This window comes from Exophiala bonariae (genome assembly GCF_035927105.1).
Source record: "Exophiala bonariae strain CCFEE 5792 chromosome Unknown scaffold_32, whole genome shotgun sequence".
Classification (NCBI taxonomy): Eukaryota; Fungi; Ascomycota; class Eurotiomycetes; order Chaetothyriales; family Herpotrichiellaceae; genus Exophiala; species Exophiala bonariae.
In genome coordinates this window covers 252,830-274,043 of record NW_027042507.1, presented here as the reverse complement: position 1 = coordinate 274,043, position 21,214 = coordinate 252,830, and the positions used below count along the sequence as shown (strand labels likewise).

Below are 21,214 nucleotides of genomic sequence, written 5' to 3'. Positions count from 1 at the left end.
GGAAGGAGCAAAACTGTAGGTTTCATCAAGTGTGCTATTAGTACCTTGTAATTCTATAAGTCTGGATTCGTCATGTCTAGTTTCATTTCTTGTCTATCATGGGCAAGTAATGCAGGTTCAATTCTGGATCTCACCGTCTTGCCAGCCACCAACCATTCGACCACCCTCTGCTCTCTTCACTCGACACCACAAGCCTACCTCTTTATCGGTGATGAACTGCCACAGAACCAGTGGCCAGCTCTTGTGACTTGGTAGGGGTTCATAGAACTCGCGAGCTATCTCGTAAACCTGAGGAAGTCTAGTCCATGGGATGGCGGGAAAATCGTGATGTTCATTGTGATAGCCCACATTGTAAGTGAGGATGTTCAGAATGCCATAGTAAGAATACGTTTCGGGAATTGGTACATCCATTGGCATTTTTCCATTCGGGAGGGTCGATTTAGCAAAGACATAATGCTCGGAGATGAAGTGGGCGGCACATGGATGGAGCGAACCAGCCAGAAAGGAGCTGAGAATGAGGTACACCAAAGCTTTTGATCCCAGGAACCTGACCACCAGGAAGTCGAAGACAACCTGGGCCGCGATGTTGCAAAAATGGATTGGCCCAAAGGGAATGGAATAGACGAGCATGGGCCGAATGGCGTAGAACAGCAACTGGAAGGTGCAGAAAAAGGCCTTGCCCAAGACTGAGTCGAAAAAGACGGCCTCTAGAGCCGTGGGGAGATCTGTATCCAGACCATCGACACCTAGAGACTTATGGTGGGTAAGATGATAAGGGCGGAAGCCCGCTGAATAAGGGACGCCGATGGGGAGATTGGCGAAGATGGCGAAGAAACGATTGAAGATAGGGGTTCGAAAGGCGAGGTTATGACTGATTTCGTGGATGGCTAAAAAGAGATTTTGGTTGGCAGTGGCTCCGACGAAATAGGCCGTGAGAAAGAAGGGCCAGGACAGAATAGCCGAGTCTTTGAGCAATGCTGCACAGGTGACTTGTAGCAGCACAACCAGAGTGACGGTCAAGATGGTCAAGGGTTCAGGACCACATAATTTGAGGACGTCTTTGTGAGCTTTAATGATGGCTTGACGTCTGGTCCGATGGGGTTCTTCAGTGTATGTCCAGAAGAACTTGTCTTCAGATGTTGGGTTCTCGGACTTGTGGCCTTCTTTTCCTTGTCCCTGTTCAGACCAAGTCTCTGTCTGTAGCACTGCTGGTGTGGTAGATGTGATGGCCTGTCGAGTCCGATTGACGGATCGGATCTCGGTAGCTGTCGACATGACTGGAGGTGTGTGAGGGGGGAGTGGTTGTGTATCGATGGGAGTTGTAGGAATCAAGGAGAAGGGTAAGGAGGGGGACCAACGACCAGCATTGTATGTAGGTTCTCAGGAGTCTGATATGGTGGAAAATATCACACTTTTGCACACCGAATGTCTGAGGAGTCCAGATTCACATCAGGCCATTTTTGGTGGGGGGTTTCAGTTTATCGTCCACGGGGATTTACAGGGGCCGAGGGGCGGCTTAATGGGACAGCCACGCCCAGGACGCGTCTTCTGGGCACGTGTTTACAGCACAACATCACATCTGACAACCATCGATCGGACATAGGTAGGCTTCATGTCTAACTGTCTAAGTGGCAGCTTCCATGTCGCATCTACCATGGTAACGGATAATCCCTTTTGGACACGCTCATCGTCAGCTCAATTCCAGCCATGATGACCGTGATGATGCAACCGTTTCCATAACGCCTTCGCCAAAGCAGAAAGACCATCAAGTAGAAGAGAGCCACCTACTTGACAATCAGGCTGGCACTAGGTACCAGCTTCAGATCCTTCAACGTCTCTCCAAAAAACTCTTGGTTGAATACCTTCCGCGGGAAGTTCTGCGTGAAGCTCTCCACATCTCGTCCCGTCTCGTCTCCCACTGCTGCTGCCACTTCAAACAACGTCGTTTCCACTGGAAAGGTCTTCATGATGTTGCCACCGTCGGTTTGCAGTCTTAGTCGGGTCTCCTTGTACTCCGACGCGGGTTTCGAAGTTGACGCCGCCGCTGGTGCTGCCGCTGGCGGTGCTGCGCCCGCTCTTTCTGCCTTTTCCCGCTCGGCCTTGAGTCGTCGTTCTTCTTTGTCGGCGGCAATCTTGGCCTGTATCCGCTTCTTCGCATCAATGTCGGCTTGCTTCTCCCGCCTCTTCTTCTCCGCATCTTTGATCTGTTCCCGCACTTTGAGCTGCTCTTTCATGTCTTCGGTTTCCTTGGTCTTCTTGCGATTGATCTGTTCATTTCTTTTTTGATCGACCTTGTCTTGCTCGGCCTGCAGTCCTCTCTTGGCTGCCAACTTTTCTCGCAATTCATTCAATTTGGCCTTTTTCTCTTCTTCGGTCAGAGGGGCGATCTCTTCGGTAGATTCGGCGAAATCAGTGTGACCGGATTTGGAGGCGTGGAACTCGGCCTGAGCAGTTCCTCGAAATTTCTTGCCACACTCATTGCAGACCAGACTCTTGGCCTGTTCTTCGGCTTCAGCGGCCTCGGCGGCGGTCTGAGCTTGTGCTTCTGCCTTGATATCGTCCAGAGACTTTTCCGAGTTCGCGTCCAGCCAGTCAATGGCGTCTGCCACTGTTTCCTTCTGTCAGCAATGATGGTCGTGAAGAGGGGAGGGGAGGGCGACTTACAGCCTCCGGACTTCTTGAGTGCGTATTCGCTTCGTTCTTTATCAAAACCCATCATGACCAGCTGGTCGAGATCTGAGGTTGTCATCGTGACGGTATTGAAGAGGTAGTCGGATGGAACAATCTTTTAGTTGCAGGAGGGCAGGTTTATGATCGGCGAGGTGGAATTAGACGGAGGGAGAATCGTCTTTATATAAGACAGTGGTTTCCAGTCATGGGAGAACTTTGGAAGAATGTGAAAAACACGACAGCCAGATTAATTAATGGAGTGTCACGCTGATTGTCCGGGCAAAGGGTCTGCGTTTGAACAAACCGACCGCGGGTGCGAGTAAGGGCAGTAGAAGTGACAATTGCGGGACACTCAGGCGGTCTCTTGAACAGTGACGAACCCGCCTGTGCCTGTGCCTGTGCCTGTGCCTGCGCCTGAGAATCTCACTGGCGTCATCGCTTGCCAAGATCCGGCGATACGGAGGAGTATTGATCTGAACAGGCATTGGAGGTACTTTTCTGATACCTATGCTGTCCCGTACTTATTCCGGCATGCAACTCGTGCTTGAAGCTGAAGGGGGATGTCATGTCGGCCCCAGCCACGACTTTCACCAAATTGAGGGCTGAGGCTATGACCAAACCCCGCCTGGCCCGCGCCTATCTCAAGGAAGTTAGTTAAGCCCAACCACCCCCGAAAGTCCTTCTGATGCGCCGTTGGTGTCCCTTCCAGTGCCAGTGTCCCACAGAGGCCAGATACCATTTCTTGGTCGTTGCCGTCATAGCACCTGCAGTGCCGAGTACCTCGTACCTCTACCAACTCGCACTCGCAGTCACTTGCTGAACAATCCAGGACACTTCCAACTTACAACTTCGCACGATCGCAGCCACCTTGATTCACCCACACGACCACAACCATTTCCCTTCAACTTGAGCCTGTCTCAGCATCATCTGTTATTACTGCTCCTGTTTAATTTGCTCTTACCAGGCCATCACAATCACCATGTCCGTCGAACTCATACCCGCCGAGTTGGGCTTCAGACGTCAGTATCTCCCACACTTTCACATCACCGTCTCAACTCCGCTGTGATCCCATCCTCCTATACTCACACGAGCGCAGGTCCTTTCGATCATGAAGTCACAGAGACCCTCAAACTCGCCAACCCCAACTCGGCTCCTGTCGCCTTCAAGGTAACACCTGCCTCCCCCGCTCTCCTCTATCTGTCCTCGCCCTAACTATTCTTCTAAACAGGTCAAAACCACCGCCCCAAAGCAGTATGTGGTTATCCGCGCCTCATCTCAAGCGGCGCAATGCTAACCTCCTCCAAGATACTGTGTGCGACCCAACTCCGGCGTCATCCAGCCTAATGAGTCTGTCGAAGTCCAGGGTCAGTCTTGCGCCATCGACTTCCCAAGATTTCATGAGCTGACAATCCCCCAGTCCTCCTTCAGGCCATGAAAGAAGAGCCTCCACTCGATGCCAAATGCCGCGACAAGTTCCTCGTTCAGTCCGTTCTCACTTCGGCCGACCAAGATCCCAACGTCACCACCCTCTGGCAAACCGTCGAAAAGACGGCCAAACAATCCATTCAAGAGCGCAAGATTCGCGTCAACTTCCTCCCTGCCGCTGGTGCTACTCCCAACGGTGTCTCTTCTTCCCATGAAGATCCTCCAGCATATTCTTCTCCCTCGCCGCAATTCGGTTCACCAGCTGCCGCCGTCTCAACTCCCGCCAGAAGCTCCTCCACCGCCGTCTCCGCCAAATCCACGGCTGCCAATGCTTCCGAGGCCACCGGTATTTCCGCCGCCGCCGCCGCTGTTTCTAATGCTATCCCGACATCCAACGAAGAATTGAAGGAACAACTGGCCGCTGCAAAGGCCCAGATCACGAAACTCAGCAATCAGATCCAAGATCCCCAATTCCGCCAGAGGAAGGCCGCAGAAGCAAGCGAGAAGGTTCAGACCATCGTCCAACAAAGCAATGAGTCCGGTGTCCCCCTACAGATTGTTGCAGGGTTATGTCTGCTCAGTTTCCTCATCGCCTATCTATTTTTCTGATGCAGCTCAGCCATTCAGTTCAACATTTCGGAACGGTCCAACTTGGATAGCTCAGAAACCACTTACCACGCTTCCATTGGAAAATACACGACTGGTCGATTATCTCCATATCTGTGGGCATTCCGGGAGGGAGGGGATCCTCCAATCTTCCACCATTGCTGGTGGGATCATCGCGTGGCGGCGACGCGTCCATATTGATCTACTACGATGTCTCACTCAGCATGGGTCTGTGAATTCTAGAGAGGAAGGATGGGGTGGAAATAAGTATCAGCAGGAGCCTGTCCTTTCCCCGAGTCTTTGTCGTCTTTTTGGTTGTCGTGAGAGACCTTTTTTCTCCATGTAAGCGTAGAGTGCAATCCAAGACGAGTCACGCGGTCTACAGATAAAAGTCAAACACAAGAATTGAATTCGCTTGACGACGATTCAGAGAGCATGATTGGGACTTTTGTGCTGTGCTGCTGGAGAATATATATTGTTCGAATAATCATTTGTGGCTGTTTGGACACAATCCAGGGGAGCTGTCTACATCTAGTAACAGTAAGTCTACCTGTAGGCCCGAGTGAGTTACAAAGTCAATAGACCCCCGAAAGCGACTTCGTCCGTGTAAATACGACCTGATGGACATCCGAGGGCCGATTGTGAGTGCCTCATCGAGTAGTTGTAGACAGGTGCTTAAGACAGCGTGGAGCTTACGCAATACTCCTGTGTTGTCGGTTACATTGATTCAATGATGCCGAAACCTACATAATCGAGTAATTTCGCCTCAATGGTTCGTCAACTGGTCGACACGACATTGCTGGAAAGATAGGGGTGGTGTAGTATCAAAGTATGCTGGTGTGGCTGTAGACAGCATTCAGAAATCGAATAAAAATACTCAACTCTTGGGACCTTGGACAACAACAAACGCGTCAAAGATATGACATCCTACTGTCAACAACACATCTTTGAATGTCTGAACTCCTCCTGAATCGTCTACTGATCTAGATATCTTTCCTTTCCTTTCCCAATAATGCAGTTGTGGTCAGCGCAAAGGCAGGGATCCATGCTCCGCCAAGGAGTTGATGCCCTCGAGCCAAAGATGCTCCCATTCCGACAGATCAGGACCGAAAGCAGGGAACTTCTGCAACACAGGTAGCAGGGTATCCCAGCAGGCGACCTCGTCGAACTTTGCCTTCAAGCCCGCGAGCAAACGTAAGCCGGCCTCGTCCATGCCTGCCGTCTCCGTCTTCCAATACGTGTAGATCTTGAGGCCGTGGAAAATCCACCAGTCGCGCTCCGCCGCCGTCGTGGGCTCACACGCCGCGACCAGCCGCGTGCCCTGCGCCCGCAGCGTCCGGAACACGATCGAGCTGTACACCATGCGGCGGTACCAGATGCCCGCCATGTGCAGGGAGACGGCGATGCAGGAGGCGCGCTCGTGGGGCGCGGTGCGCCCGTCCAGGCGCTTTAGGATCAGCCAGCCCACCTCGTCGTAGTCCGGGTAGATGTCGTACTGCTCGGCGTAAGGCGTGATGCTGACGTGTGCCATCCACCGCAGCAGCGCATCCCACCACTTGATCACCTCCAGACTCATCCCGTGCGGTTGTCGCGCCATGTCCTGCAAGCCCGGCGGGAATCGCGATACCGCCTCCTCCACGTGCGCGGTGTACGGCGGCGTCGGGTATGTGAGCGGTTTGCTGTGGCGGTCGTAGTCTACGCCGATCGAAGGGCGAGATGAAGGCGATTCGAGGGCCTCCAGGACGAAGAAATCCAGCCTGTCCAAATCGACCCATGTCGTTAGGAGAAAAGCCCCGTGTCGCCTTGGATATGCCAACTAAAATGTAGCGCTGATTTGAGATGACTTACCTGGTTTTAAGAGACTGGCAATGCTCGTTGAGACAACCGCGTCCACTCATGATGCCCGACAAGGCTTCCAGCCCTCTCCGATGAGCCACCAGCCCGGCCCTGTCGCCGAAAAGCGCCTAGGTAGTACAAATCTCATATCAGAATGCGTTTTCCCGTTTAGAACCTCAAACCCACAGCACAGCACAGGAGTATGCCTCGCTCACCGCTGGGCACTTACATCGGCCTGCATGGCGCAAAACATGATCACGTACGTTTCATCATCGTACTGGTTCCGCCCCAATCGCCGCCTCAGCTCCGCGATACTTTGTCCCTGGTGCCAGCGCGCAACGGAGAGCGGGTACTGCCTGGGGAACTCGAAGTGAAGCCAAGAGAGCAGCATGCCCAGGACCGCGTGGTGGACCTCCTTGAAGTCCAGGGTCGAGAAGAAACATTGCGCCTTTGGATTGCCGGCATCGAGGAACATGTATGCTTGAGTCGTGAAGGAGCCTTCAGCTTCGAACCCTGATGTTGGAAACCACCGAGTCAGAAGTCGGGTTTCATGGCATCTGTCACCCACACCTCCAAGATGGATATGAAAAGATGTCTGCATATCTACTCTACTCACAATTGTTCAGCGACGGCCTCGCAGCCAGACTCGCCGGAATCTGTGCCCAGACCAGCCGCGCTTCCATGACGCTTGGTCGAAAGGTTGCGCCGTTGCGTCGGGCTCGCGTCAACTGCTTCGTCTCTTTGTGGAACGATGGCGCTGCCCCGAGCCTCCATGTCAAGAGGCCGCCAGCCATGGTGGCTCGCCGTCGAGGAGCGCGTGCTGTGGCCGTAGTACTGATACTGGACTTCTTGCCTTGTGGGATGGTGGGTTTCGTCTTGTTATTGAGTATCAGTGGAAAACGTATCTCGCCCTCCATTTTGGTGCGATGTCAAATGACTGGATTTGGATGGACGGATGTACATGCACCGGGACAGGCGAGCTGTCCTGTTTTGTTAGACGTGGGCATCGAAATATTCTGATTGACCGAGTCAAATCTCGAAACGCAATCCGACGTCACGTACTAAATACATTGACCTCGGGACTAGAAGTCAACGCCTGTACAAAGTGTATTCACACTCGACAGCCCGATGAGGTGAATGGTGAAAGATACAGTCGTCTCTAAACAAAACTAGCCCTTCAAGCGAGCCGCTTCCCAAGACATGCTAACGATAGGCGCTGGTTATTCTCGCCTTGGCGACGACCGTTGGAGAGGTCCAAAATGCAAAACTAGAGGTGTTGTTGGGTTTCGGTGTCCACCTCTTCGTATAGATTGCCGAAAGAGAATTAAGACCGATCCGATATACGGAAGAGATGCCGTGGCTTAGACTAGGTCTCAGGTCACGTACGGGGTACATGGATGTGCTTGGAGCTTTAGTCAGAGGGAATTCATACGTCAATCTTCGGTCTTTATCTAGTCTGTGAGATGGCGGCTCCACATCTATTCACATATCCACCTAATACGAGGAAGTACACAGCCCTGCAACTTAGTCATCGACTTGAAACAAGGCAAAACGAATGAAATTGGGCGTGGCCAATGCATTCCCCCACCAGGTGTCCATAAAGGCACTTGATAATATCTAGCCTTGGTTCGTTTAGATGATGACAAGAGAGAAGCCTGTCCTTTATGCCGTGGTACCGCTACGCACGGATTCCTTGCTTGAATCGCTGCAGCTAGGGCATGGGCTACAGCTCCTTTATATTTTAGTATTACGGCCACTGGCAAGATATGCCGCAACGTTAGGGCGAGCCTCAAACGACTTTCTGAATGTCGCAATTGCTGGGGGTAATGATGCCTGGCCCCATCAGAGCGAGTCAGTGTCAAATGCAAATCAACCTCGGGAAGAGGGCAGAGCAGCCTTGAGGTATGTACTCACCGGCAGCGTGCCGATCTTCTCGTCGTTGTCAATGGATTGATAAACGGCGATATCCGCATACGAGATGCGGTCGCCCAGAAGGAATGGTCCGTCCGTCTTGGAGTAGTAGCCTGAGAGGACATCATAATATGCCGGCACGGTCTTGTTCCGGAACTCGTCGCTGACTTTACTCAAGTTGGCCACCCATTGAGTCTAGTGGACATTCTGCTGTTAGCTTCGACAAGGACCTTCACCACGATAAGGCTCAACACATACCCTCCAGTCATTGTAGATATCGGACACCGTATCGACCCTGTGTTTCTCCAGACTGGTCTCGCCATCATAGCCTCCTAGCTCGCGGGCGAGAAAGCGCAAGATGGCAATATGCTGGTACAAATCAGTGGAGTCAACACTTGTATTTTCTGGCAGTGTCTATCATGGGCGACATACCTGTGTTAAAATTGCACCATCGTACTCTAGCACAGGTACGAGCCCTGTGGCGGAGAGACCTTGAGCCTTCAACTTCTCCTTAGCCGCGGGCCAGGTGTCATCGTATGGATACCGAATGTCCTCGAATTCGACTCCTGCGTCTTTGAAGAACAGACTAGCGTATCGTTGTATTAGCTGGCGTGCTTGAGGAAGGCTGAGGTAGAAAGACCAAGACTTGGGAAGGATAATACTTGCCGGACGAGCTCTCCTCGTCCAAGAGAGCCAATGTCCAGATAGTGGACAGTTGGTCTTGTTGAGGGAGGTGCCATGATCAGAGTACTTTCGAGGTCGGTGGGTTTGAACCTGGTGTTTGAAATACGCCTTGATATTGCGATTGGGAAGAATGAGGAGTTGATGATGTCGTTGTTGAGCAAGATCTGCTATCATTCATCGACACTCTCATCCTATTTATGCTTCCAGAGTCCTGACACCACGGTAAAGCTCGGTCTGCTAAGTTCGACCCGCTGTGCTGTGCTGCCTTAACACAATTCGTGATATGCTCTCATAATCCGTGGAATGATCTAACATTCATGGTATCCACGTCTTGGTCTTGGTATAAGACGGATCTGTCGTAGTCTGAAGCCACCAAGCTAAACGCATTCGGTAGTTACCAAAGGTAGTTTAGTGACATCGCAAGAGGTATGCTAACCGACCTCACCGAACAATTAAAAGCCATGTGGTGGGCCTCCAAACGGCGGGATGACTTTTCAGGGACGATGCCGCTTTCATTAGTGCTAAAGCAGCATCGGCGGTAATCAAAAAGGAGAACAACCTACCCATCTCCGCATTGGCCCACTTGGATTCACAGCCTTGAATGCTTCTGCAGATATCCTCAACTTTAGAACAAGCAATGCGATGAACCGACTTGAATTGGGTAGTAGCCTTAGTCAGAGTGCGACTGTGCTTGAGCTTCTGCTGGATCCATGCTGGATAGAACCATAGTCATTGCATCAACCGAGTTCTTGCGCTGTCCGCCGAGAGTTTGTCAGGCATCGACCGAGTCAGAAATACCATAATTCGGGCAGGGAAGATATCCATTTTGGATCAACCTCGTATTCAAGGCACAACTGACTAGTGACTCAGCGGCCGCCAGCTTGGATTGACAACGTCTTCCTTTCGGTCCACTGTTGTTTTGTTCTTCTCCTCAAGGTCTGTTGCACTTCACCCAGAGCGGTTTTCAGTCACAGCATCGCACTGAATCGTTCTTACTTGAACTGTCTCCAAACATGACCTCTGCACTTCAAGGATGGCATCCCGGCGAGGCAATATTACAGGAGAAATATGGATTCACCGACGCGGTGCGTGGACGTTGGATGTTGGCTGAGAACTTCATGCGAGAACAGCATCGCACCTTCCATACTTCAAATCTTCCCTTCATCCCCATCACCACCTTTGATGACCAGGGCAGACCGTGGGGAGGAATAGTCGCAGGGGCCACGGGGAAAATCGGTTTCGTGACCAGTCCCGATACCACCACCTTGAATGTAGACGCTCGACTTTGGCCTGGAGACCCGCTTTTGAGCACAATGCAAAGATGGTTGGACTCCAAATCTACGCCAGAGACGTCTCTGATGGCAGGATTGGGGATTGAGCTCACCACGCGAAGGCGGAATAAATTTGCTGGGCGGATCAAAGGCGTGCAGTCGCATTCTGATTTCGAGTTCCGAATCAATTTGGAAATTCAGGAAACTCTAGGGTGAGTTCCACAAAAGCTGTCGTGATTTCTCAAAGGCACTCTGATACTCACCATTTGTGGCTTGGAATAGAAATTGTCCCAAGTATATCAATATACGCCACTTCGTCCCGTGGCCATCTACGAAACCGTCGGTTGCATTTCACAGGCCTGCTATGGATCCTGCCGAGAGATTGCCCAGAGAAGCGATTGACCTCATCACCGAAGCCGACACAGTATTCATCGCTTCCGTATATAAAACCGGAGCTTCCCCCGCGACAAAGTATCCCTCCCATGCGGGAATGAATGCACGCAGTGGACTGCCAGGATTCACACGTGTTCGCCCGTCTGATGGGCGAACCGTGGTTCTCCCAGATTACTCTGGAAATCGATTTCTGATGAGTCTTGGTAATATCGAATCATCTGGGGTAGTTGGACTCACGATTGTGTCGTTCACGACAGGTGATGTGCTCTACCTAACTGGTAAGGCACAAGTTCTAATTGGAGAGCCCTCGTTCAACATCATGGCCAGACAGCCTTCCATACTTCTGATGGAGACCACTGGTTTCACTCTGGTTCGTGACGCGTTGCCTCTCCGCCAGGCGCCAGGAAGTGAGGTAGAACGCAGTCCCTACAGCCCAAAAGTCAAATACCTTCGGGAGGAAGACCCGTCACTTGGGGGTGGACTTGACGGACATAAAGTGCGGCTGGTCAGTGCTGTACAAGACGCAGAGAATATTGCCACTTTGAGATTTGAGGCCAGTCCGAAACCAGGCGCTAAAGGTTTAGTCATTGCACCCGGGCAGGCCGTGGTGCTCGACTTCATGGATTGGATTGGCCCCCCAACGTATCAACACATGGCAGATGGAAAGCCAGGGGCGCTGAACGACGATCGAGTACGTACATGGACAGTGTCCAGTGCACACGAAGGTGGGCCCACGTTATGGTTTGAGTTGACCATGCGTGAAATGGAAGGCGGAGTCGTGACGGGTGCGCTTTTCCAGATTCTGCGAAGCCAGCAACCTCTGCCAACGGTCAGTACCATCGCCGATATCGTCGGCGTGACAGGAGACTTCTGCCTAGGTCAGGGAGAAGCAAGAAATCTCTGGGTGGCTGGAGGGATCGGCGTGACACCCTTCATGGCCATGTTTGCTGCCCTTGTTAAGCGGGGTTCCGAAGCCAAGGGCGACGTTGTACTCGCCCTGGCCTCAAGGGAGCCAAACGTGTCACTGAAGCTCCTCAAGAAATCTCTGGATGGCTTACCAGCAAGTGTGAAAGTGCGCGTTGACTTGTTCTCCAATGAGGAAAGCATCTCTACGCAAGAAATGCAAGATACTGGAGTTCAGGTCGTAACCCATAAGGGTCGAATTCCAGCCGCATATTGGATTGGGGTCGCTGGTGATAGAGACGTCTTGATCTGTGGACCTGGCGGCTTTGGTGATTCTGTGCAGGAAGGGTTGAGAGCTGCCGGGGTGCCTTCTAGTAGAGTTCAAAGAGAAGGATTCTACTGATGGTTTGGCCGAGCGAGCTACCATAACATGGTGCTCAGGTAGGGAGTCCAGACCGCATTTTGGACAATGGTGACTCCACGCATAATAAACAAGGAAACTTAGCTGTGCAAAATTAAATGTAGAACGCAGCGTGATTGTCATTAGTGAGGGAGGCCACGATCTAGACGCGACGAGGCTGAACAGGCACGTGATCTGATCACAGCCTTGGTTTCTCCGCGCCAAGAATTGAATCATGAATTCCAACCCGCAAGCCTCAACTTGAAGTTTGACCTTGCAAAATGGATGCGGGATAACAAGGCTGTCCTGTCTGTCTCCCACTCCTGACCCAACAGAACAATAGCGAGACCTCCCTTCCGCATCCTAATCATAGTCACTCACGACTTGACTTGACCTAAACTCATCCTCTATCGCTACCCTCCACAAAGACATCACTCCCACAGCAGCCCACCTTCTCGTATCAGGCCACACCCCGAACAACACCGACATGTCGACCGAAGAAATGGAGATCGACCCAGTGCCGGCGCTCGCCGAGCCGACTCTAGGTCAGGATAGTACTAACAACGAGACATCCTCCGCAATCGAGACGAAGCAATCGACACAAGGTGGAGCCACGGGCACTGAAGCACGTACGTCGCAAGCAGCGGTTGCGGTGCGCAGCATCGAAGGGTGGATTGTGATTGCGACAAATATCCACGAGGAGGCGACCGAGGAAGACATCACGGATCTGTTCGCCGAGTATGGCGAGATCAAGAATCTGCATCTCAATCTGGATCGACGGACGGGTTATGTCAAGGTAAGGAAGGAGAAGAGAGAATAAATAAACGCAACAGACCGAGGGAGAGAGAAATCTAGCTGACATTTACTCTCCTCGTCTGTTTTTAGGGCTACGTTCTCATCGAGTACGCCACACAAGTCGAAGCTGCAGCGGCGATCAAAGCTTTGAACGGCTCGAAACTCCTCGATCAGACCATCTCGGTCGACTACGCGTTTGTGCGGCCCCCGGCATCCAAGGGTGACGGTAAGGCTGGCCGCGGCGGAAAGGTGGGTGATCGTCGAGGTGGCGGGGGTGGTCGGGCGGCAGCAGCGCGGAGTCGCAGTCGTAGCAAGTCTAAGAGTCGAAGCCGCAGTCGGAGTCGTGATCGGGAGAGGAGGAAGAACAATCGGGATGAGGATACGATGGATAGGGACTGAAGGAAAGATGTCTCTGATCATTGAGTCAGGGACCTATGCGCCGAACGGTCCTCCATCACCAACTAGAGACTGTTCTAATCAAAGAGGAACGAAGCAATACACCATCTACCAGGGATTGGACTGTCGTCAAGAATGACAAGCCATTGAATATGATATTATTGCCGATCAATTATCGGCACCATAGCAAGCCACTGAGAAGGTATGAACCCGAAATAATCACCAATCTGTGGTGGCACTGTTCGCTGATGACTGCATAGGATATGGAGTTTCTCATCCAACACCTTTGATCATCTGCCACCTCACCAGTTTCACCAACTTCCGCATCGTGGGTTGTTGGTACAACATCTTCCAAATCACAGTGCCCTTCCGTCAATTTCTCGATCCATGTCGGCCGAATGTCACCATGCACTGCTGTGCCCACCCGGCCACCAACCCAAGTGTGTCCCTGTTAGTTGGTGTAGGCAGTTACAGCTGGTTCATGGGAGGCGTAATAACCTCTGTGACCTCAAGATCTCGCGTCTCATGCAGGTCCTTGAATGGACAACTGTGTCTGAGACATTTGGTTGTGTTGCTCATGTTCACGCAATGATGTCCAGAGACACAATCATGCTTACGGCACGAGGACCCCAAATGACAGGGAGACTTGCGAGCATTGACGCGCAGAGACAGCCACATATCAGCGTCGATAGGATCATGGTCATATGGACAGTTGGCGTGGTCGCATTTCTGTAGAAGGTGATGATTGTTGCAAAGTCTTTGATGGTTGACCCGAGCACTGTAGTTCTTGGACTGACTCGGCGTGATTTTTGGTAGGTTGAGGTCAAGTCGTTGGCCCTGCTTGTTCACACCAAAGGGTGCCCATATAGGACGGGCAAACGGGTTGGGATCATCTATCTCGACCTTTTTGTTTCGGAATTGGTCTGATGTCAACCGGCCAGGAGAGGTAATTGATGGCCGTGTTTGAGGTGTGTTGTTAACCCAATCATCAAAAGACCCTTCAAATTCCGTCGGCATCCTTCTGGACCTGCCCTTTCCATTACCTCTGCTGCTCCAATCACCGGTGGTATTCCCGTTCGCGATATTGTTCGTATTGCCTCGATTGCCCCATCCACCGGTGGTATTACCATTACCGGTTTTGTTCACGTTGTTCTTTGGGTTCCAATTTCCATTCGTACTCCCATTTCTGGTAGAGTGTTGCTGGTATGAGGGGGAAGCTCCCGATGAGGCGCCCACGGGCTCATCCCCCCATGATCCCAAAAGTGATGTAGATGTGTGGTCCTCATCGGACTTATCCCATGGCGCAGGCTTGTCTGTTTTGTTCGAACCTGAGGACGAAGAGTGGGTGGGTGCTAACTTGAAGACTTGATCATTCTCGAACTGGGTCACTTCATTACGGGAGAGGTTGACCGACAGCCCGCCGGCTTGTGGTTTGGCTGATTCCATTACAGGTTGGTGGCTCGTCGCAGTCACTGGCGGCTCCCCCACCGCAATCGAAGGCAGTTTGACCACCGGTTGTCCTGCATCAGGGACTTTGCTTGTATCAACGATTGGCAGTAAGCTGGTCTGAGAATTTATTTCACGCCCCTGTTCAATGGTCCGAGGTGGGTGGGAAGGTATGAATTGAGGAAATGATCCACGAGGAATTATGAAGAGAGAGCTAAACTGAACGGTGTGGTAGGACAGGTTATTTGGAATGCTCCCCCCCGAGTTCGGGAGGACTAGCGATGTCTTGCCTTTTGTGTATGGATCGTCATTGTACATCTGGAGAGTCTTGTAGTATTCCGAATCTGGACCAAGGGCCAGGAAAACATGTCGACAATGGCAGTTCTCAAGGTAGAGTTCGTAGAGTTTTTCAACCTTTATTCCAGTAGTTCGAGGATCGCTGCTTCCGCAGTCACTCATTGTAAAGTATGGCAGCTGACACAGTTCTTGACAGAAGTCAAGGAAAGCTCGTGGGTCAGCACCTGCAATTTGCAGGTCGGCAGCCAACCGGTCAATATCAGAGAATATGTGCACCACTGGGATAGTGTTCTCGGGTAGATCATGCTTGTGTTGCTCTTTTGCAAAGTCCCGAATTTGGTCAAGAAGCGGCTCTACAGCCTCTTTGACACCGGCAGTCCCAGCGCGGAAAAAGGATTGCTTGAAGAAGTGGTAATTGCCATCGACGAGCAAGAGAACGTGCTGAGAGCCTTTGATCTTGGACTCGAGGAGGGTGGCGCGTTCCTGCCAATTTCGACGGCCCTCTGCTTCGAAGGCCTTGTCCAGTTGCAGGTTCTTGAGTTCCTTCTCTTGGTCTGCGAGAAGTTGGAGGAGATCCTACCCAGGGTTAGCAGATGGTGGGAAGGGAGGGTGGTCTTGGTTACCTGGATCAACTCATCGTTGGAGGATAGAGCTGCATGGATTGTTGCTTTGCGGGAGTCATATTGCTGGGCAAGGGCCATCAACTTGGGTGAGGCCAAGTCAAGCTCTTGATGACCTTGAGCCATTGCCATGGCGGTCAGTGGTTAGATGAGAGGCAGAAAGAAGAGCGCATCAGCAGCACGAGACAGAACACATGGTAGAAGGCGCTGGGTCAGGATTGAAGGTGAACGACGGTAGAAATGACGATGAGATGCAGAGTGGAAAAAGATATCAGATTGAACTGTAAGACTGGTGGATTAAATTAAAAATTGGTGGATGGATTGAAGAACACGCCAGCCAGCCGCGCCGCAGGTTGAATGAGGGTGAATCAAGAAGGAAGGCACGCGTGCGTGTCGGTCGTGGTCGGTGGTGGAAGTGCAGGTGCGATTTGAATTAAGCAAACAGACAGACGCGGGTAACTTCTTTCCTTTCATAGTGTGCTATGACTTTTCGTTCTCTGTCAGTGTATTCCATGTTTGAGTCGGTTTCTCTTTCTCTACTCATCCAACAAACAACTGGATTGTCTACTACTGCTAAAGGGTAGAGGTAGGTAAATACGTCATATAATGGAGGGGAGCCCGGTGACTCTAACTATCTTGGTGTCTCGGCGTATAACACCACCGACCCAAGCATTCTTTATCAATAGGAAGAAACATGTTTGACTTTTCCTTCTATTATCATGAGTCCAACTTGATTCATACTCCGTCTGAAACTCCAGATGTCTGTATGTTTTACATATGACAACTTGGGATGCTACCACCCAAGTCAACCCTCAACTCCGCCCACTCATTGGGCGCTATCTATCGTACATAACAGGCAAGGTCATAAGGTCGTTCAAGCATTCTGCTGGTCTGCCAGGTACACCCACCAAGAGAGTGACAATATCACTTTTCATACGGACTGGATTCGGGGAACAATCCCTCATATAGTTCCGTCATGGCTTCCTTCACGTCCGCCAATTCTAGAGCATCACTCGTTGAGACATCGTCGTTCAAGCACAATTGTCCCGCCAGTTCCTTCTTGGATCGAACATACCGACTCACCAACGTGCTGTCAACTTGCTCCGCATCGGTGACCATCACAAACAATGCGTCTGGGTTGCTGATGGTATATCGGTAGCGCATTACCGCCTTGATCACCATTTCTCGCTGCTCCTGTTGCGTGTCTGCTCGCGGGAGCAGCGGCGACAAGCCTTTGGGTGTCTTGTTCAAGACCAACTTGAGAAGACAATCTCCACATTTGGGTTCCTGTCTGGCCAGTCGATCAAACACATTAGAGGTCGAGAAAACCGGATTCTTGTTGCGCGCGTCTGTTGACGAGATTGAGAATCCTGGTGCCAGGCATTCGTTGACGTCAAATTCAATGCAGTCGAGGTTTTGTATCGTTTGCGGTCCATCCAGCGAGGTCCAAAGAATGTCCGTGTTGACTTTCGGCGGCTCCAACCCAGCTTTCTGAAGCATTTGAGACACGTGGTAAAAGTTACGTTTGCGGTAAGTCGTCTTGCCTTCGTTCGTCATTCCCATCTCCAAATCTTGCATGATCGTTTGTCTCTCTTCCCAAGACAGATTCCCATCTCCGTCCACATCACTTCGTAGCATGATATAACTCCAGAGTAGAGCCTCACGATGTCGTTCCATGAGGTAATGGAACGTCACATACCAGGAATACAACTGAAATCCAGGCTCTCCACGGAATCGCTTACACGCACTCTGAAGCTCCGGGCCGGGAAAGGAAGAGATAGCTTCACGCATGATGCTCCGAGACAGGGCATGTCCAAAATGACCTTGTCCTTTGCGCTTCCGTATCCCAAATCGACGGTTCAGCAACCACGAAGTGTAGATCAGGAACGGCTTTTCTCCAAATCGATGTGCATCCACCTCGGTCGGTGGTGATGTGGCGCTGTACGAGTTGGTCTTGAAACCCATGACAGCCCCAAAGAGTGGCGAGTGAATATCCGATGCCGAATGCGTCTTACCCAACAGCATGTCGTCGGAGAGGGCGTACAACTATGTCAGTCAGCATCAACATTGCGTCAAGTCGGGTCTGGGAGACGAACATAATCCGTGTCCGACGGCGTGTTGAAGAGTTGGTTTTCAATGGTCAGCGAGTTGAATGTCGGAAGGCAGGCGTGTTTTTCGCGATCGAAAAACTCCTCCTGTGACAAGACCTGGACAACTTCTTTGGTGTGGTCTTTGTCGTTCAACCAAGTTGGGACTTGCTTTCCTTCTGGGGTGCCCTCCACCGAGTTGACCACAATCTGTATCTTGTTGCGAAAACTGGATGCATGCTGTTCAACGCTCCGGAGAGAGTACCGCAATTCGTCCCAGTCTCGATAACGATTGACTCCGTGTGAGTTGATCCAGTGCCCATCTTCGTCATTCAGTACCGAGTTCAGTTCGTATGGATATTTGGTCTTCTGAAATTCTTCCTGTGAGCCATTCACCCCTGCATAGGTTAGCCATGACTTTCTCAGGAATGATAATATAGTCTCACAGAGATAGACGAAATCTATCTTGATCTCATCCAACTTTCCCCATTTCTTGACATCATACAAAGCCTCGGAGATCCAACGGTCCTCCCACCCCTGGAGCACGTCGTCTTTGATGGCGTCCTCGAAGGGAATGTGAATGATCTCCGGTAGACTATCTGCCTTCTCTTCCAATGTCAGATGGTCGAGGGGTTCGGATTCCATGACCTTCTCCTTCGCGGGTTGATCCGGCGATGAAATCAATGGCTCCTTCTCCGTTTCTGGATTCAAATTTGCTTGAACTTCCACTCGACCCATAGGTAGGCTTTCTGCCAGTACCTCCGCATGTTGTGGCTCCTCTCGTGTGTCTTCAATAGGATCACCTGGAATCAGGAGGACTTCCGGTCCAGATGGTAGGTCCGGATCCGGCTTGACACGGGGGTTCGGTGATGATTTTGCATCGTCTTGAAGGGAGTCACCATTCTCATCTGAGATTCGGATAGGAGGATCACTGGGTAGTCTCTCGACATTTTCATCCGAGTCCTTCTCTTCAACATCCTGTTCAATGCTGTTTTGGTTCTCGATTTTGTGGTTGAAGCCGGACTCGACCTCTTGTACTCGCTCAACAGGTAACGCATAATCTTGATCGATCGACCTGCGACCTTGAGTCAAGGCAATAGTGGGCCTCTCATCCTCGGGCCACTCCCTATTCCATTGCCTATTTGGAGAGAGAGACACTGATCGAGAGTGGTGCCAGAAGACAAGACATAGAATACATGCTATGGTGAGGAAGAGAGGGCGTCTTGACCGTTGCACAAGTCGAGGGTTGCGCCAGGTCTGCGAGTTCTTGCGCTCCCACCGCCTGCCATCTAAAGGAAGGTTCATGGTCGTAATTCACAACAGCCGCAGAAAAGCAAATTGACTTCTCCCGCTCACCATAACAATTCCGACTGAAATTGCTCTATCAAACCTCACTCCCCAAAAGCCTGGTCCACTCGATGCCGTCGCAAAACTAATAGGAAAATAAAGACACAATTCTGTGAAGATTCACCGCACTGCACGTGGAATGGACAATGTAACTGACAAGTGAGAGAAATGAGGGAGGGCTCGAGTGTTGGGACGGGTTTTGATGGTTGCTAACTATGAACGACAGTTTAGACAGCACTTAGACGTGCCATGGTCGAACATTGGCTGGCACACTTGTGGCAAGGATTGTCATTGCTGCGAAAGATTGGGGGGAATGCCATCAGGAGCGCCAGCTTCCAAGTTCTCTGGTAATGAAACATGGATGTTTGGTGGCAATGTAGAACGAGAACCAACTATTGTCTACGATGCGGAGCATGACTTGGATACGAGGTACCTCTCTGCATATTAGCCTTCCGATGGCTTTGGGTACAAAACCTCAAAGAGGGAAATAGGCGTGTGCCATATTTCGGGGCTGAGGATTCACGACTTAAGGAGTACAGCATAGTCCACTCCATGGTTGATCCGCTGCAGGAACAAGGGCACAGTGGAGTGCGATATAGAATATGAGATCCATTGACTTTTGATCTCGAGGGTGGGGCTAATAAGGATAGGATTTATAGCAGGATTCCCTCCAAAAGCGGAATTTTTGCAGGCATCATGGTTGATGAACAAGGTGATAAATGAGGAGATTAGACGCCTTCAGGCTGTGAAGCACGCGATCTGGAGCAACGATAGTATGTCGTTATTATTGCCAGATGTTTACATGTTCAGCCTCTCAGGGTCATCGGTTAGCTACATACCTAGGTACCTGGCTGCTGTTCAAGTTGACTCCGAGACCTTTTATCTGGAGTGTACAAAGGACGAGGACTTGATAGGAGGAGAGAGGTCACCCGTGGATGTCCCTGGGCAATGGGATTCGGCCCTCGACCCCAATGATGGGTACTGGCAGGTAGGCAGTTAGAGCCCGGTGAGGATCTTACCGGCTGGGATCACAGGCATTTGGATTTGGAACACAGGCATCATCAAGGGGGCCTCGGGAGCTGTAACAGGTAATCGTCATTACACTAAAACCCGGTATTACACTCGTGGCCCGTTCGGGCTTAGCTTCCTGTCTGTCATCCATCATGCCAAGCCTGAGCCTGCTTCCAGACGTCAACTCTTCTTCAGATCAGCGACTCACGCACCACCTCCTACCAGCACCTGCCTACAGGCTAATCAACCAACATCACCTATCAGGATTCCAACTGTGGGTTCATACGTGCCCTTTTTTGGTGTGTCTGGCCCATGTGCTCGCTCGGAAAATGTGATGTGGGTGACGACATAAATCTCTACCACCGGGATACTAGGCTGGAGGGGGGTTGGACACTGCCAAAGTTTGTGTCAACGCGGTCCTTGACTTCAGGGTGATCCTGTAAGACCACGTCAAACCTTTCACACTTAGTGAGGTTGCAACTTGCAACCTCTCGCCATCCAAAAACGCGAGACTCTCACCACAATACTATGGACCCGACAATTTACTTACACGTCTTCCTCTGGGGCTTTACAGTGTGATGCTTGGCAAATGCCCGCCTCATCCTGGTCATCCCCTCTGGCAACAACTGCCTGTATGGGTCCACTTGTGCGCCCTCCTATGTTTGAGGAGAGCTGGACGGTATCCTTTGGGAGTATTCGTATCTGTGGCATCCTTGTTCGATTCCTCCGTCGCAACAAAATCACACGCTATTTTGAGCTTCAATATACACAGGGATGTACGAGCATGTCAATCTTCTTTCGGTTTCGCGGGATCGACCCATAGCCCTGGATGATTCCGAGGTCCTGCAAGTAAGTATCAGCCTCACCAAGAATATGAACCTAAGCCGTGATTAACTGCTTCAATCTTCTCCTGGCTCCAGGTTCATGGTTCCTGAACACGAAGCTTCGTACCCGCGTTGGCGATTACGGTCGCCATTCGCCTTATGCGCTAGCTGATCAATTGTAGTTGATATCGATAGTTCGTTGTTCTATCATACGTCTGAACTTCAGGGAAATTACCTGGCTCTGCCATTCCTGTCACCGCCCCATTCATGGCATTGCTGACATCTTCCATTC

General features: G+C 51.3%; 9 protein-coding genes across 9 annotated transcripts; 3 read left to right on the top strand and 6 right to left on the bottom strand.

Annotated features, from left to right (window-relative positions):
• Nucleotides 1-117: 117 nt before the first annotated feature.
• LTR84_008599 (uncharacterized protein) lies at nucleotides 118-1,275 on the bottom strand (the record flags this gene model as incomplete). Its single annotated transcript, XM_064852144.1, has 1 exon — nucleotides 118-1,275. The coding sequence occupies one exon, from the start codon at nucleotides 1,273-1,275 to the stop codon at nucleotides 118-120; it is 1,158 nt and encodes a 385-aa protein (XP_064701741.1).
• Nucleotides 1,276-1,784: 509 nt separating this feature from the next.
• On the bottom strand, nucleotides 1,785-2,749 carry LTR84_008598 (uncharacterized protein; the record flags this gene model as incomplete). Its single annotated transcript, XM_064852143.1, has 2 exons — nucleotides 1,785-2,608; nucleotides 2,665-2,749. The coding sequence occupies 2 exons, from the start codon at nucleotides 2,747-2,749 to the stop codon at nucleotides 1,785-1,787; spliced, it is 909 nt and encodes a 302-aa protein (XP_064701740.1).
• Nucleotides 2,750-3,649: 900 nt separating this feature from the next.
• On the top strand, nucleotides 3,650-4,704 carry LTR84_008597 (uncharacterized protein; the record flags this gene model as incomplete). Its single annotated transcript, XM_064852142.1, has 5 exons — nucleotides 3,650-3,689; nucleotides 3,767-3,837; nucleotides 3,899-3,921; nucleotides 3,976-4,034; nucleotides 4,088-4,704. 5 exons carry the CDS (start codon nucleotides 3,650-3,652, stop codon nucleotides 4,702-4,704), a joined length of 810 nt encoding a protein of 269 aa, XP_064701739.1.
• A 1,021-nt stretch (nucleotides 4,705-5,725) lies between these two features.
• On the bottom strand, nucleotides 5,726-7,454 carry LTR84_008596 (uncharacterized protein; the record flags this gene model as incomplete). Its single annotated transcript, XM_064852141.1, has 4 exons — nucleotides 5,726-6,458; nucleotides 6,550-6,563; nucleotides 6,767-7,050; nucleotides 7,154-7,454. 4 exons carry the CDS (start codon nucleotides 7,452-7,454, stop codon nucleotides 5,726-5,728), a joined length of 1,332 nt encoding a protein of 443 aa, XP_064701738.1.
• A 952-nt stretch (nucleotides 7,455-8,406) lies between these two features.
• Nucleotides 8,407-9,519, bottom strand: LTR84_008595 (uncharacterized protein; the record flags this gene model as incomplete). Its single annotated transcript, XM_064852140.1, has 4 exons — nucleotides 8,407-8,643; nucleotides 8,707-8,817; nucleotides 8,881-9,034; nucleotides 9,461-9,519. The coding sequence occupies 4 exons, from the start codon at nucleotides 9,517-9,519 to the stop codon at nucleotides 8,407-8,409; spliced, it is 561 nt and encodes a 186-aa protein (XP_064701737.1).
• Nucleotides 9,520-10,145: 626 nt separating this feature from the next.
• Nucleotides 10,146-12,102, top strand: LTR84_008594 (uncharacterized protein; the record flags this gene model as incomplete). The annotated part of the gene is made up of 2 exons (XM_064852139.1): nucleotides 10,146-10,615; nucleotides 10,761-12,102. The coding sequence occupies 2 exons, from the start codon at nucleotides 10,146-10,148 to the stop codon at nucleotides 12,100-12,102; spliced, it is 1,812 nt and encodes a 603-aa protein (XP_064701736.1).
• Nucleotides 12,103-12,586: 484 nt separating this feature from the next.
• Nucleotides 12,587-13,293, top strand: LTR84_008593 (uncharacterized protein; the record flags this gene model as incomplete). The annotated part of the gene is made up of 2 exons (XM_064852138.1): nucleotides 12,587-12,895; nucleotides 12,985-13,293. The coding sequence occupies 2 exons, from the start codon at nucleotides 12,587-12,589 to the stop codon at nucleotides 13,291-13,293; spliced, it is 618 nt and encodes a 205-aa protein (XP_064701735.1).
• Nucleotides 13,294-13,758: 465 nt separating this feature from the next.
• Nucleotides 13,759-15,785, bottom strand: LTR84_008592 (uncharacterized protein; the record flags this gene model as incomplete). Its single annotated transcript, XM_064852137.1, has 2 exons — nucleotides 13,759-15,609; nucleotides 15,657-15,785. The coding sequence occupies 2 exons, from the start codon at nucleotides 15,783-15,785 to the stop codon at nucleotides 13,759-13,761; spliced, it is 1,980 nt and encodes a 659-aa protein (XP_064701734.1).
• A 792-nt stretch (nucleotides 15,786-16,577) lies between these two features.
• On the bottom strand, nucleotides 16,578-19,045 carry LTR84_008591 (uncharacterized protein; the record flags this gene model as incomplete). The annotated part of the gene is made up of 3 exons (XM_064852136.1): nucleotides 16,578-17,699; nucleotides 17,750-18,878; nucleotides 18,969-19,045. The coding sequence occupies 3 exons, from the start codon at nucleotides 19,043-19,045 to the stop codon at nucleotides 16,578-16,580; spliced, it is 2,328 nt and encodes a 775-aa protein (XP_064701733.1).
• Between the last annotated feature and the right edge of the window lie 2,169 nt (nucleotides 19,046-21,214).